The sequence below is a fragment of the Pelodiscus sinensis genome, chromosome 1 (genome assembly GCF_052426305.1).
Source record: "Pelodiscus sinensis isolate ZL-2025 chromosome 1, ASM5242630v1, whole genome shotgun sequence".
In the NCBI taxonomy this organism is placed as follows: domain Eukaryota; kingdom Metazoa; phylum Chordata; order Testudines; family Trionychidae; genus Pelodiscus; species Pelodiscus sinensis.
The window spans coordinates 4590900-4605506 of record NC_143052.1 but is presented as its reverse complement, the minus strand read 5'-3'; the positions used below and the strand labels follow the sequence as shown (position 1 = coordinate 4605506).

Here is a 14607-nt window from a genome sequence, read left to right as displayed (position 1 = left end):
AGGCAGGCCGGACAGGAGCAGAGCGCGACAGGCCCCGGGCCCTGCACGGGCCCACGGGAGACAGAGCTGCAAGAGAAGGGGAAGTGGGGGGCAGGCATGGCTGGGCGCAGCTCATGGGGGGGAAGGAATCACTGCAGCCAGAGCTTGGGGGGCTCACCCTGTAGCACTGGGTACCCCCTTGCCAAGACAGACAGGGTCCCCCTCTCACTGGCCCCTGGCCTGCCTGGCATGAGCCCAGCCCTGGTACACGGAGCCGGGCCCGTGGCAGCAGAGTCCGGCACGCAGCTGGGCAGGGGGTGGGCACTAGGGGGCTGGCCCGGGTGCGGCGGGGCAGCTGGGGGCAAGGGGGCCAAGCGAGCCCGGGGCTCAAAGCCAGAGAGCGTCCCCGGGCCGAGGGGGGAGAGGCAGCAGGACAGGAAGAGAGGCAGTGGGGGCAGGGGCGCCTGGTACCCAGCACGGCGGGTAGCTGCCAGCCGGGGGCGGAGGGAAGGGCTGGCGCAGCTGGAGGGAGTCGCACGGCTCCTCGACGTGGGGGATGGTCTCGCACGCCTGGCGGGAGGCAAGGAAGGGGTTCACGCGGGCGGCCAGGCAGGCTGGCCAGCTCGGAGCCCCGCTGCCGGGGGCTGCCCCACAGGAGCCCGGGGCCTGCTGCTCGCCCAGCACCAAAATGCAGCCACCTCTGGGGTGGGACCCGGCAGCCGGCTAAGAGCCCTGCACCACCACCCGGCGAGGCAGCGTCCCCTGGTCGAGGACCACCCCCCACCCCCCGCTGCACAGTGGCGGCTGGGGCAGCTTAGCACCCCTCAGTGGTGCTGATAAGGGAACCCACCCACCCCCACCACAGCGCCCCCTAGTGCCGCCTTGTGGCGCTGACAAGGGAACCCGCCCACCCCCACCACAGCGCCCCCTAGTGCCGCCTTGTGGCGCTGACAAGGGAACCCACCCACCCCCACCACAGCGCCCCCTAGTGCCGCCTTGTGGAGCTGACCAGGGAACCCACCCACCCCCACCACAGCGCCCCCTAGTGCCGCCTTGTGGCGCTGACAAGGGAACCCGCCCACCCCCACCACAGCGCCCCCTAGTGCCGCCTTGTGGCGCTGACAAGGGAACCCACCCACCCCCACCACAGCGCCCCCTAGTGCCGCCTTGTGGAGCTGACCAGGGAACCCACCCACCCCCACCACAGCGCCCCCTAGTGCCGCCTTGTGGCGCTGACCAGGGAACCCGCCCACCCCCACCACAGCGCCCCCTAGTGCCGCCTTGTGGCGCTGACAAGGGAACCCGCCCACCCCCACCACAGCGCCCCCTAGTGCCGACTTGTGGCGCTGACCAGGGAACCCACCCACCCCCACCACAGCGCCCCCTAGTGCCGCCTTGTGGCGCTGACAAGGGAACCCGCCCACCCCCACCACAGCGCCCCCTAGTGCCGCCTTGTGGCGCTGACCAGGGAACCCGCCCACCCCCACCACAGCGCCCCCTAGTGCCGCCTTGTGGCACTGACAAGGGAACCCACCCACCCCCACCACAGCGCCCCCTAGTGCCGCCTTGTGGCGCTGACCAGGGAACCCGCCCACCCGCACCACAGCGCCCCCTAGTGCCGCCTTGTGGTGCTGACAAGGGAACCCGCCCACCCCCACCACAGCGCCCCCTAGTGCCACCTTGTGGAGCTGACAAGGGAACCCACCCACCCGCACCACAGCGCCCCCTAGTGCCGCCTTGTGGCACTGACAAGGGAACCTGCCCCACCCCCCCAGCACAGCACCCCCTAGTGCCACTGACAAGGAAACCGCCCACCCCCAGCACAGCTCTCTATAGTGCCACCTTGTGGCGCCGAGAGGTAACCCCTGCCCAGCACAGCGCCCCCTAGTGGTGCTGACAAGGGACCCCCCCACACACACAGCACCCCCTAGTGCAGCCCTGGGGCCAGTGCTGACTCCTGGAGCCCCGCCCCGCCCGCCGGCTGGCCCCCGACCTACCAGCACGTGGAAGGGGCTGTTGGGGATGAGCTCGCCCCCGAAGCGGATGGTGATGACGTATTTGCCCGGCTCAGGCGCCGTGTAGTAGATGTCGAAGGTGCCGTCGTGGTTCTCCACTACGTCCACGTCCAGCTCGGCCCCGTCCGGCGTGGACACCTTGCAGGTCACCTTCCCTTTGCCCGCCGCCTTGGCGTCCACCGTGATCACCGTCTCCTCCCCGATCTGGATGGTGGGGCCCAGGCAGGCGCCTGCGGGGCGGAGGGATGCGGTGGGCGCGGGGCCTGGCGTCCGGCCCAGCATCCCTGTGAGCAGCAGCCCAGCAGAAGGGAGCAGAGCCGGGCGGGGGGCACTGCAGGGGCCGGCCACTGGAGGGAGCCACGATCCCTGCCATCAGCCAGGGTACCAGGCCAGGGGTTCACGTCCCACCCCCGGCTGCCCACGCCCTAGGAACCAGGCTCACACCAGAAACTGGGAAGTTGTCCCAGCCACCCACTACCCCTGTGGCTCACAAACTGCCCACCCTCCCCACCGCCCAGAGCGGGACTTACCCAGGCCATGGCCCCCAATGGACACTGCAAAGAGAGGGAGGGAAAACCTGTGAGAACGCAGCTGGGGGCAGGGCTGCAGGGCAGGAGCGAGGGGCAGAGGCCAGAGGCCACGTGGGGTGGGGAGGGCCGAAGCCGGGGAGGCCACGTGGGCTGAGTCTGGGGGCCCCAGAAGCTGGGGGGACAGAGCTATGGTGGCCGCAGAGGCTGGGAGGCTGCGGAGACGGGGGGACAGAGCTATGAGGGCCGTGGGGGGCAGAGTGCGGGGGGGCGGAGGGTGTGGAGGCTGGGCAGACAGGGCAATGGAGGCTTCAGGGGCAGAGACCGGGGGCTACGGAGGGGGCAGGGCGTGGAGGCTGGGGGAATCGGGCTCTGGCGGCATCCCGGGGGGGGGCCCCACCTGTGAGCAGGCACTTGCTGGCGTCGCCGCTGGGCTGGGCGAGGGTGCGGAAGGGCGAGAAGGGGATCTCGTCCCCCCCGTACTTGATGGTGATGGTGTAGCGCCCCGTCAGGTCGGGCACGTAGGACACCGTGTAGGTGCCGTCCCCGTTGTCCCGGATGTTGGCCTTCTTGGGCTTGCCCTCGGGGTCCTGGCCAGGCACAGACGGGGTCAGGGCCCAGGGCAACGGGCAGAGCCCAGCCCGGGAGCCCCCCTTCTGCCCTTGGGATAGTGCCCAGTCCTCCCCACCAGAGCCTGGGCCCCCCCCAGTCTGGTCCCCCCCAACCAGAGTCAGGGGGCCCCCCAGTCTCCCCCCACCAGAGCCATGGGGCCCACTAGCCCGGTCTCCCCAACAGTCAGGGGTCCCCCCAGCCCAGTCCCCCCCACCAGAGCCAGAGCCCCCCCCCAGTCCGGTCCCCTCCAACCAGAGCCATGGGGCCCCCCAGTCCGGTCTCCCCAACAGTCAGGGGCCCCCCCAGGCCAGTCCCCCCAACCAGAGCCGGGGCCCCTCCAGCCTGGTCCCCCCACTGTTATCTGATTAAAATACGACCATGTCAACTCTTATTGCCAGGGCTCGACAAAGCGCAGTGAAATCCACTCGCCAGCCCCACACCGCGCATGCGCCAGCCCCACACCGCCGGGGGACGGGGCGACCGGCTGAAATCTCCTCGCCACGGGCGAGTAGCTACACAGATTTGTCGAGCCCTGCTTATTGCAACCACTGTTCTATCATTGCAAGAAATCTTGGCCAGACGGTGGCGGAGCGAGGTCGTGGCCCCCCCAACCTGGGCCCCCCCATCAGAGCCTTGGCCCCCCTAACCCGGTCTCCCCCCCATCAGAGCCATGGCCCCCTAACCCGGTCCCCCCCCAACCCGGTCCCCCCCATCAGAGCCATGGGGCCCCCCAACCTGGTCCCCCTTATCAGAGCCATGGCCCCCCTAACCCATCCCTCCATCAGAGCCATGGGTCCCCCCCCACTCGTGCCCCCCATCAGAGCCAAGGGCCCCCCACCCCAGTGCCCCCCATCAGAGCAACGCCCCCAGTGCCCCGTTGCAGGGCACGCCGGAGCTGGGCCGGCACTCACCAGGATCTGCACGGTGAGCAGCCCCTCGCCGGCGTCGCGGGCGTCGATGGTGAACTCCACGGGCAGGCTGGCAGGGATGCCGGTGGCGCTGAGGCCCGGCCCGCTGGCCCGCACTTTGCTGGCATCGTGAGCTGGGAGCGCCTTGATCTTAAACGGGCTGGCGGCGGAGAGGCCGGAGTCAGAGTGGAGCTGGGCCGGAACCCATCCGAGCACCAGGGGCCGGCTGGTCCCTCAGTTCAGGGCCCAGGCCTGCGCCAGGTGCGGGCACCCGACGGCACCACCCCATGGGGCCTGGGCAGGATCGGGGCCCTGCGGCAGCCGGGCATAACGGAGGCCAGGTTGGGGGACCCTGGTCAGTTTCCGGGTTGGGGACTTGGGGAACCAAGATTAAGGCAAGACTGCCCAACACGCAGGCCCCATTGAAGTCAGGTCTGCTGATATTACTAAAATGCAGCATTTGCCCCATGTCCACCCCTCGGACAGCACTCGGAATGAGCGATGGCAGCCCAGGAATGTAACTACTAAAACGCATAGCGCCGGAAGACCGTTCTATCGACTGCTCCTTTGGTTTGGCTCCCACCCGCGGGCCGTGTGTCAAGCCCCGTGTAAACCCACCCAAACTACGCCGTGGGCCGTGTGACGCAGTGGGGGTACCTTGCTGGTGGCTATGCTGGGCAGTGGGCTGTGGGTGACCCCCACTGGCTGCAGCACGGCCCAGCAGGGCAGGGGGTGAGTCATTATGCAAAAGGGGTCTCTCAACCTGTCCGACCAGCTACCCCCCAGGGAGAGAAACAAAGGAAGGGGGAATGCAGTCCCTGGCTGGGGGCAGGGCTGGAAGTGAGTTAAGTTTCGGTCTGGGAAGCAAGGAAGAAGGAGCTGGGGAGGGGGGCTGGGATTGTAGGGCCCAGCCACCCCCCATCTCAAGGGGGGCACTGAGGCGTCCTGGCCCCAGTTCCTGTAACCAGAGAGATCTGTGCTGTGCTGTATCCTGGAGAAGCAATAAGCTCCCTCTATTCTACCGGCTGGGGGAGTCTGTTCGTGCCACTACAGGGGTGCAGGAGACAGGAAAACCCCAACGCGCTGTCACAGGCCGCAAACGGAGTAGCCCGTGTCTAGACGGTGCTGGGTCTGGGTCCGGGCCCTAGTGTGCGAGGATTCCAGGATGCTGTGACTTCGAGGTGTTTGCTTCGGGGAGATGCCCGCAGGAGGTTTGGGCAAGGCACCGTGATGCTGAGCGGCCCACCAAGGAGTACTTGGCTGACCCCGTCAGAGGGTCCTTCCTGGGACATCGGGGCAAGCATGGGAGCAATGGGGCTCTGCGACAGGCAGGGGACTTGCCTGTGGGACTCCCAACCCCACCCCGCTGCTGGACTTTTCCCCCCACAGGAGGAACGGGGTGGGGGGGGTGTCACTCCACACGGCCGAGGAGGCACCTCCCTTTTGTCTGCTGCCTGGCTTCTCACCCCTAGGAGGTCTGGGCGCCGACTGATGAAGCTCTGGACACAGGACCAAGTGCCCCCGCCCAGCTGAGACTTGAGAACTTGGCAACTGTTTGATTTCTTTAACCGTGCTGTGCCGTAGTGGGGGGCTGTCTGCCCTGTGACCCGGGGACCCCCTGCGCGGCGGGCGATGGGAGATTCTCACTGACTCACCCACATGGGTATTAACCCAGACACCTGGGCCCAGCCGCCCAGGGAGAGAGACAAAGGGAGGAAGGCGGAGACCAGCACAGGGCTGGGGGGAGGGACTGGGAGGGGGGCAGGGGCTGTCTGGGAAGAATGGAGAGAACAGGGTAAGCTTGGAGGTCTAGGGACAATGGACCCCTAACTCTAGGGTCTGAGGCATCCTGGCCCCATAGCCACACCACATGTGCTGCGCTGTATCCTGAAGGAACAATAAACCCCTCTCTATTCTCCGACTGGAGGAGTCTGTTCTTGCTGCCGTAGGGGTGCAGGAACAGGGGAACCCCGACTGTGTCATCCCACATGTCCGCTTGTAACCGCCACCAGGCGGATTTGAACCTGGGACCTCAGTGTAGGCGCCTCTACAGCTTGAGCTATCAAGCCAGCTGGCTCCCAGCCCGGGAAGTAGAGGTCTCTTGTTCTTAACTCTGGTTATACGTGGTCTACGTGCCACCCCGTGGGACTAGGTGTGTGGGTGACACACGCGCCCCCCTCCTTCGCCTCTGGTTTGGAGCAACCCTTCGGGTGTGAGGTGCAGCCGGCGGGGAAGAGCGTGTTTGGGGCAGGAGCCGTGTTACACGTTGACCTGTCAGGGCGGCTGGGCCTTTGGGATCGGAAGAACCTGCCCCCCCACCCCACGCTAGCTCCCCCCGCCCCCGCTGGCCGCCTGGCTCACCTGCGCGGCACCTCCTGGTCGGCGTATTTCACAGCCACGGTGTAGGGCCCGTCGCTGGCCGGGGTGTAGTTCACTTTGTGGGTGCCGTCCCCGTTGTCCCGCACGTCCACCGGCTCGGCCATGCCTGCGGCACAGGGGGCAGGACCCGCCCGGCTCAGTGCGGGCTACCGGGGAGGCCTCCCCAGCCAGCCCAGAGCCATGCGGGGGGCTGGGGAGGGGTCTCTGGATAGGAGGGCCCCCACGAGCCATGCCGCCCCGTGCCCAGCCCTGCCCCAGGTACCTGAGGGCCCGAGGACGGTCACCTCCAGGGGCGCCAGCCCGGCCTTGCTGCAGTCCACGGTGAAGGTCTGGGGCACACGGGCCCGGACGCCAGCCCCCAGCCCGGGCCCCGAGCACTTCACCTTGCTGGGGTCCACCACGTCCTTCACGGGCACTCGGAAGGGGCTCCCTGCGGGGGCGGGGAGGGGGAGCGCTTGTCAGTCTGGGGGGCAGCCAGAGCCAGCCCCGGGGGGGCCGGGAGTCCAGCCTGCACCGGGGGGGGGGGGGGGGGCGTCACGACCGGATCGTGAACGAGCCCCACGCCCGTGGGCCGAGGCTCCCGTGGCGGGATGTGGGGGGGACCCCAGCTCCCTAGCCCAGCTCCAGCCCCCCACCCATGGACCCCCATCCCCCGGCTCAACACGGCCATGCCCCTCCCCCCATCCCTTGGCCCCACATGGCCGTGCCCCTCCCCCCGGCCGCAGCAGGGGCGCGGCCCTTACCCGGGACGGGGCGCCCGCCGAAGGTGATGTTGACGTCGTAGTCGCCGGGCGTGAAGGGGATGTAGTCCACGCTGCAGCTGCCGTCCTTGTTGTCCTTGCAGGACATCTTGGCCTCCGAGGGCCCCTCGATGGCCAGGCCCAGCCCGCCGGTGCCAGCGCCCCTGCGCGAAGAACCCCCCGCCGCTCAGAGCCAGCCCCTCCGGGGGAAATCCAGCCCCTCCGGGGCCAGGCCACGTGGGCGCCGGCTGTGCCAGGGCAGAGTCTGTCCCCTCCCGGGGCTCGTGCATCGGCCAGGAGCCGTCTGGGAACGGGGCCCCGCAGCCGCCCCCGGCGGACCCCGCGCGCTGGGCTGGGGCGCGGTACCTGGTCTCCACGGTGAAGCGGTTGGATTTGTTCACCAGCCCCCCCTCCAGGCCGGGGCCGTAGGCGCGCACGCGGCTGGGCTCGCACCCCTCGGCGACGGCCACGCGGAACGGGCTCTTGGGGACGGGCACCTCGTCGTACGTCACCTCCACCCGGTGCAGGCCTGCCGCCGGACGGGCAGGGGTCAGGAGCGCCCCGGCCCCCAGCCTGCCCCTGCCCAACCGCCCCGGCCCCCAAACCGCCCTGCTCCCCCAAACTGCCCCACCCAATAGCCACAGCCTCAGCCCAGCGGGTAGAGACCGGCCCAAGACACCTGCTCCCTAGGGCCCAGCGATAAATCGTTCCTGAGCTTGGACACGGCCCCCCAGCCCCCCCGCCCATGGACAGGCCAGCACCAAACAGGGGAGTGAGAAATAGGATTGGAATGGGCTGTTCGGGGGGGGGAGGGGGCTGGAAAGGACCAGGAGCAGGACTCTGGGGTTCTCTCCCCAGTCTGGAAGGGGAGTGTGGTCTAGTGGTTAGAGCGGGGGGGGGGGGGGGGTTGCCAGGAAGACAGCGGGGCCAGTGGGGCTGGGCTGTGGGGGGCACTGGCTGGGGGGGCCCCCGGGGTCCTTACCCTCCTCGTAGGCCGTGTACTGGACGCGGTAGGTCCCGTCGCCGTTGTCCGTGAGGAAGGTGTCCGTCTTGGCGCCCGAGGGGTTGACGACGCGCGCCTTGAGGTGGCTGCCGCCGGTCTTGGTGAGCGAGCGGGCGTCCACCGTGAACTCGGTGGTGACCTCCCGCAGGACGCCTGGCAGAGCGAGCGGGCGCTGAGTGCCAGCCTGGGGGCACGGCCCCCCCCCCACCCCTGAGAGCAGCACCGGCCTCTCGGAGCGCGGGGCTGAGCCGGGCCAATCAGCTGCCGGCATTGCGGCGAGGTGGCGGCCACCCCGACGTTTGGGGGGTCCCGGGCCCCAACCCCACCCCTGCAGCCCAGTAGGGCCCAGGAAGGTGCCCCCAGCAACCTCCTGCAGGAGGGAGCAGGTAGACCCGGCCACACCCGGAGAGCAGAGGGGCGACAGGCCTGAGGGGGGTATGGGACAGAGAGATGGGCGTTGGGGGGGGGGGGGGATGGATGGATGGTCTAGTGATAGCAAGACAGGTGCATACAGGGTTGGACAGACAGATGCAGGCTGTGGGGAGGCAGACAGACAGACAGACAGACGGGGGGCGTCTGGGGACAGACAGGGAGTGTCTGGGGACAGGTTTAAAACTAATAAAAGAAAGTTCTTCTTCACACAGAGCGTAGTCAACCTGTGGAACTCCTTGCCAGAGGAGGCTGTGAGGGCTAGGACTATCACAGAGTTTAAAGAGAAGCTAGATAATTTCATGGAGGTTACGTCCATAAAAGGCTATTAGCCAGGAGATAAAATGGTGTCCTTGGCCTCTGTTTGTCAGAGGCTGGAGAGGGATGGCAGGAGACAAATCGCTTGATCATTGTCTTCGGTCCACCCTCTCTGGGGTACCTGGTGCTGGCCACTGTCGGTAGACAGGATACCGGGCTAGATGGACCTTTGGTCTGACCCAGTACGGCCGTTCGTATGTTCTTATGACAGACAGACAGATGCAGGCTGTGGAGGAGGCAGCCTGACAGACAGACGGGGGGCGTCTGGGGACAGACAGACAGACGCAGGCTGTGGAGGAGGCAGCCTGACAGACGGGGGGCGTCTGGGGACAGACAGACAGACGGGGGGCATCTGGGGACGGACAGACAGATGCAGGCTGTGGAGGAGGCGGCCTGACAGACAGACGGGGGGGGTCTGGGGACAGACAGACAGACGGGGGGCATCTGGGGACAGACAGACAGATGCAGGCTGTGGAGGAGGCGGACTGACAGACAGACGGGGGGCGTCTGGGGACAGAAGCAGACGCAGGCTGTGGAGGAGGCGGACTGACAGACAGACGGGGGCGTCTGGGGACAGACAGACAGATGCAGGCTGTGGAGGAGGCAGCCTGACAGACAGACGGGGGGCATCTGGGGACAGACAGACAGATGCAGGCTGTGGAGGAGGCGGACTGACAGACAGACGGGGGGCGTCTGGGGACAGACAGACAGACGCAGGCTGTGGAGGAGGCAGCCTGACAGACAGACGGGGGGCATCTGGGGACAGACAGACAGATGCAGGCTGAGGAGGAGGCGGACTGACAGACAGACAGAGCGTCCGGCGGCAGCCAGGCGGGGCCCTCACCTCGCGGCTCCACGCCGGGCCCGAAGACCTTGACGGCGCTGGTGTCGACGGCGGGCTGGACGTTGACGCGGGAGGGGAACTTGGGCACCGCGTGCCCGCCGTACTTGATGGTGATGGTGTAGGTGCCGGGGAAGGCGGGGCTGTAGGTGATGGTGTAGGTCCCGTCCCGGTTGTTCTGGATCACCACCTCGGCCTTGACCCCCGCCTCGGAGACGATCTCGATGGTGAGCGCGGCCTCGCCCGCCTTGGAGCAGTCCACCAGGAAGGTGGCGGTCTCGCCCGCTGTGCCGCGCTCCAGCCCCGGCCCGCTGGCCGTCACCTTGCTGGGGTCGAAGAGCGGCTGGATGTCGGCCTTGAAGGGCGAGCCGGGGATGTGGGCCTCGGCGAAGAGGATGTTGATGGCGTACTCGCCCGGCTCCGTCGGCAGGTAGGACACGGAGCACGACCCGTCCCCGTTGTCCTGGCACTCGATCTTGGCCTCGCAGGGCCCCTCCACGGTCAGCCCCAGCCCGCCGGTGCCCGCGCCCTTGGTGTCGATGGTAAACGGCGCCGGCTTGCCCACGAAGCCGCCCTTAAGGCCGGGCCCGTAGGCGCACACCTGCAAGGGGAGCGAGCGCACGTCAGCCGGGGCGCGGGGCACCGACTCTTCTCCCCGCGGACTCAACGCCTGCCAGCTCCCAGTCCTGGGGAACCTCCCTGCCTGGCACAGGGTGGGTACCTCTGCCTGGCTGGGCGGGGGCAGACCCTGCCCCCCGCCAGGGGATCCCACGTCCAGCTCCAGACATCAGGATGGGCCGGCCGTCCGGCCGCGTCCCTGCCCCTGGCCAGCGTCTCCTTAGCCGGCATGATATTCTCCGACTCCCGTACGACCTTACCCATCGCTGTGGTTGTGTAACCACAACCGGGTGGAGTTGAACCTTTGGAGCGACGTATAGGAGCCTCTACCCTGTGAGCTAAAAGCCACGTGCCTCTCAGCCCCACTTGGAGAGGTCTCTTGATTTTAGCTGTTGTTGTGGTCTAGGTGCCACTGCATGAGACAGTGAGCCGCACTAGGCGTGTGGGTTACACAAGCAGGGTATTTTTCCTTATGTTGTGGTTTGGTTTGAACTGCTCGGTGTGGCTCTCTGCCTCCCCTCCCCATTTACCATCAAAGCTTTGTCCCCAGAGATTTTCGGTTTTCATTTGTTGTCCTTAGTGGCCCTGTAACATCTAGCAACCCCGGCTGCTTTTCTCAAGTATCTCTTTTGTGTGTTAATAGAAATCACTTTACGGTGAGGATTTGATTCGTGGGTCCTGGAAAGTAACAGGGGGGTCTGTGTGCATGTGCGCGTCCGCGACTCTGTGTGTGTGTGTGTGTGTGCGTGTGTGCATGTGTCCGAGACTGTGTGCGCGCGCATGTCTGAGACTCTCGGACACGTGCACGCGCACACAGTCTCACACACACACACACACACACACACACACACACAGAAGGGCGAGGGGGTGGAGCTGGGATGTGTTGGGGGAGGAGGTACCAGTGGGGCGTGGGTGGGTGAGGAGTCTGTGTGTGTGTGTGTGCGTACGTGCGTGCCCAAGACTGTGTGCACGTGCGCGCGAGCGCGTGTGTGCGCAACTGTGTGCGCCTGAGACACTGTGGGTGTGGGGGTGTGTGTGGGTACGTGCGCGCGCCTGCCTGCGACTGGGCTACCGAGCTGTTTTGGGGCGTGGCGGGGGGGCGAATCCAATGTTCCCTCCTGGTTTCAGGGTGGCAGCTCCCTGCCAGGCGGCCAGGGAATCTGAGGGGGGATTGTGAGTGGAGCCGACAGAGGCAGCAGGCCTGGTCTCCGGCGGGGCCCGTTGGCAGCACTCGCAGCGCCAGGGCGGGGACCAGCCCCAGGGCGAGCGTCTGGGGCCCTGCAGCAGCGCCCCCTCCCCCTGTGAGTAACCCCTGGGACCACAGATGCCGAGGACAGGCCCAGCCGTCTGGGGAGGCGGAAGGTCTCTCCACGGCCCTGGCGGGCCCCTCTCCGGCGTCACATCCCTCCCTCCCATGAGTGGGGCTGGTGGGACTCGGGGAGCCGCAGGGCGGGAGGGGTCTGGGGCGGGCGACCCCCTGGCTTGGGCTGTGGGCAGCCGGGTTCCCAAGCAACCTGCTGGGGGGCTGTGACGTAGTGGGGGTACTTGCTGGGATGTGGTGACCTCTGCTGTCTGGAGCAAGACCCAGCAGGGAAAACCTCACTAGGCAGAGGTAAGGACAAACTTGTTGAACCAGTGGCCAGACACCCCCCATGGAGAGGAACAAAGGAAGGTGAATGCGGCCCTGGCTGGGGGGCAGGGCTGGAAGTGAGTGAGTTGGTTGGTGGCTGTCTGTGAGGATGGAGGAGACAGCCTAGGGAGAGGAGCTGGAGTTTTAGGGGCCCAGTCTCCCCCATCTCAAGGGGGCCTGAGGCATCCTAGCCCAGTTCCTGTAACCAGATTACATCTGTGCTGCGCTGTGCTGGAGGAGCAATAAACCACCCTCAATTCCACTGGCTGGTACAGTCTGTTTGTGCCATTTCGGGGTGCAGGAGACGGGGAACCCCCAACGCGCCGTCACAGGGGCACCACGAACACGCCCCAGAGGAGGCAGGGTGAGCCGAAGGGGCGGGGGGGGGCACGATTCCCACCCCCCCACTCACCTTGGACGGGTCCGGAGGCATCACCCCCTCGACGGAGAAGGGGCTGCCCGGCACGGGGTGCCCGTCGTAGGCCACGTCCACCTTGTAGGGCCCCTCCTCGGGGGGCATGTACTTGACGCTGTGGATGTCGCTGGTGGTGCCCGTCTCCACCTTGCAGGGGATGGGCCGGCGGGACGGCGAGGTGATCTTCACGTCCACCTGGCCCTGCCCCCCGGCGCCCCGCGTGTTCACCGCGAACTCCTGGTCCCTGCCCACGTCCACCTCTGCCGGGCGAGAGCGGCGGGGCACTGAGCCGCGCCCACGGGGCCGCCCACGCCCCCGACACGACCCAGCGCCCCCCCAGACACATCCTAGAGCCCCCCGCCCCGACACGACCCGGTGCCCCCCCCTCGCCGCCCACGCCCCCGACACGACCCAGCGCCCCCCCCACACACACCCTAGAGCCCCCCCTCCGCCCCACTGGCACCCCCACCCTCAACACATCCCAGTGCCATCCCTTCGCTGCTATCGCCTCCCCCCCACTGGCACCCCCACCCCGGACACATCCCAGCACCCCCCTCGCCTCCAGCGCCCCCCCGCCCCACTGGCACCCCCACCCCCAACACATCCCAGTGCCACCCCCTCGCCTCGAGCGTCCCTCTCTACCCCACTGGCACCCCCACCCCCAACGCATCCCAGTGCCACCCCCTCGCCTCGAGCGTCCCTCTCCACCCCACTGGCACCCCCACCCCCAACATCCCAGCGCCCCACCTCACCTGCCCATGCCCCATGGGTGCCCCATCCCCCGACACACCCTGCTGCCCCCAGCACCCCTCCTCACCCACCCACGCCCCACTGGTATCCCCTCCCCCAACACATCCAAGCTCCACCCCCTCACCCACAGCACCCCACTTCCCTCCGGGCCCCACAGCACCACCCTCACCCCTCCTCTCTCGTGCCAGCCCCTGCCTCTGCTCCTCCCCTACCACCTGCCCTGCCCGCTCCTCTCGCAAGACAGCGAAAGCCCCTCCCCCGGGGCTGGGCCACGCCCCTCCCTTCACCTCAAGGGCCCGTCCCCACTCACTGGTGCTGAGTCCTTGAACTTTGACCTTGCCGAGGTCCAGGGGCGGGGCCACGCTGACGGTGAAGGGGCTCTTGGGCACGGGGTCCCCGCCGTACGTCACCGTCACGGTCAAGTTACCCTGCGCGGGGACAGCGCCCGAGTCAGGGAACAGGCGGGGGGCTGGAGGAGGGGGCGTGCCTGGCCGTGGAAGGGGGGGAGGGGCGTGCCCGGCCGTGGAAGGGGGGGGCGGCGTGCCCGGCCGTGGAAGGGGGGGGCGGCGTGCCCGGCCGTGGAAGGGGGGGGGGGCGCGTGCCCGGCCGGCGTGTCCCGGCCCCTCACCTGCTGCACGGCCGTGTACTTGACGGTGTAGGAGTAGTCGTGGTTGTCGATGATCTCGAAGTCCCGCACGGCGGGGCCCTTGCCCGCCCCGGCAAACTGCACGTCCAGCTTGGCCTTGCCGGCGCCCTTGGTGTACACGGTGAAGTGGGTGGGTTTGCCGACCTCCACGCCTGGCGGGAAGGGGAGCCACACGCCGGGTCAGAGCCACGGCGCCCCCCGGCACCACGCAGGGCATCGGGGCTGGCGCTGCGGCGTAGACCCCGCCCCACGCTGAGCCCCCGCCCCCCCGCCAATCCCCCGCCCCCCCGAGGGGGTGCAGCCCAGGGACGCCCCCTCACCTGTCCTGTTGAGCCCGGGCCCCTCGGCCTTCACCTTGCTGGCGTCGTGGGACGGATCCACCTTGATGCGGAAGGGGCTGGTGGGGATTTCCTGGGGACACAGGAGAGGCGGGTGAGGGTTGCCCGGCCTGCAGGGGCTGCCTGGAACCGGGCGCCGGAGGGGCGGGGGGCAATGCTGGGATGTAGTGGGCAGGCCAGACCCTCTGGGCATCCACTGGCGGCTGTGTGGGCTGGGGCTGACCCCCACCTGTAACACTGCCCAGCAGGACGGCTGCCATAGCGCCTGACGGCTGCCGTACCTGACCGGCGAAGGGCCCCGGGACGCCGTAGCGCCCGGCACCGGTCCGTACCTGACTGACGAAGGGCCCCGGGACGCCGTAGCGCCCAGCGCCGGTCCGTACCTGGTTGGCGAAGGGCCCCGGGACAGCGTAGCGCCCAGCGCCGGTCCGTACCTGACTGACGAAGGGCCCCGGGACG

At 68.1% G+C, this 14607-nt stretch overlaps 1 protein-coding gene across 3 annotated transcripts in view; it reads right to left on the bottom strand.

The window, feature by feature from the left end:
• Window positions 1-14607, bottom strand: part of FLNC (filamin C) — a 53795-nt gene that overhangs the window by 13722 nt on the left and 25466 nt on the right. Inside the window, exons 17-31 of one of the 3 annotated variants that reach the window (XM_075924948.2) lie at window positions 14131-14221; window positions 13793-13962; window positions 13475-13592; window positions 12412-12674; window positions 9755-10352; window positions 8143-8316; window positions 7527-7689; window positions 7164-7324; window positions 6683-6850; window positions 6403-6526; window positions 4045-4201; window positions 2922-3111; window positions 2525-2548; window positions 1977-2224; window positions 451-549 (exon numbers count right to left, since the gene is read on the bottom strand). In XM_075924948.2, the coding sequence (XP_075781063.2) occupies window positions 451-549; window positions 1977-2224; window positions 2525-2548; window positions 2922-3111; window positions 4045-4201; window positions 6403-6526; window positions 6683-6850; window positions 7164-7324; window positions 7527-7689; window positions 8143-8316; window positions 9755-10352; window positions 12412-12674; window positions 13475-13592; window positions 13793-13962; window positions 14131-14221 (2748 nt within the window). The remainder of the gene's footprint in view (window positions 1-450; window positions 550-1976; window positions 2225-2524; window positions 2549-2921; window positions 3112-4044; window positions 4202-6402; window positions 6527-6682; window positions 6851-7163; window positions 7325-7526; window positions 7690-8142; window positions 8317-9754; window positions 10353-12411; window positions 12675-13474; window positions 13593-13792; window positions 13963-14130; window positions 14222-14607) is intronic. The other 2 variants (XM_075924962.2, XM_075924955.2) reach the window with 2 other exon arrangements.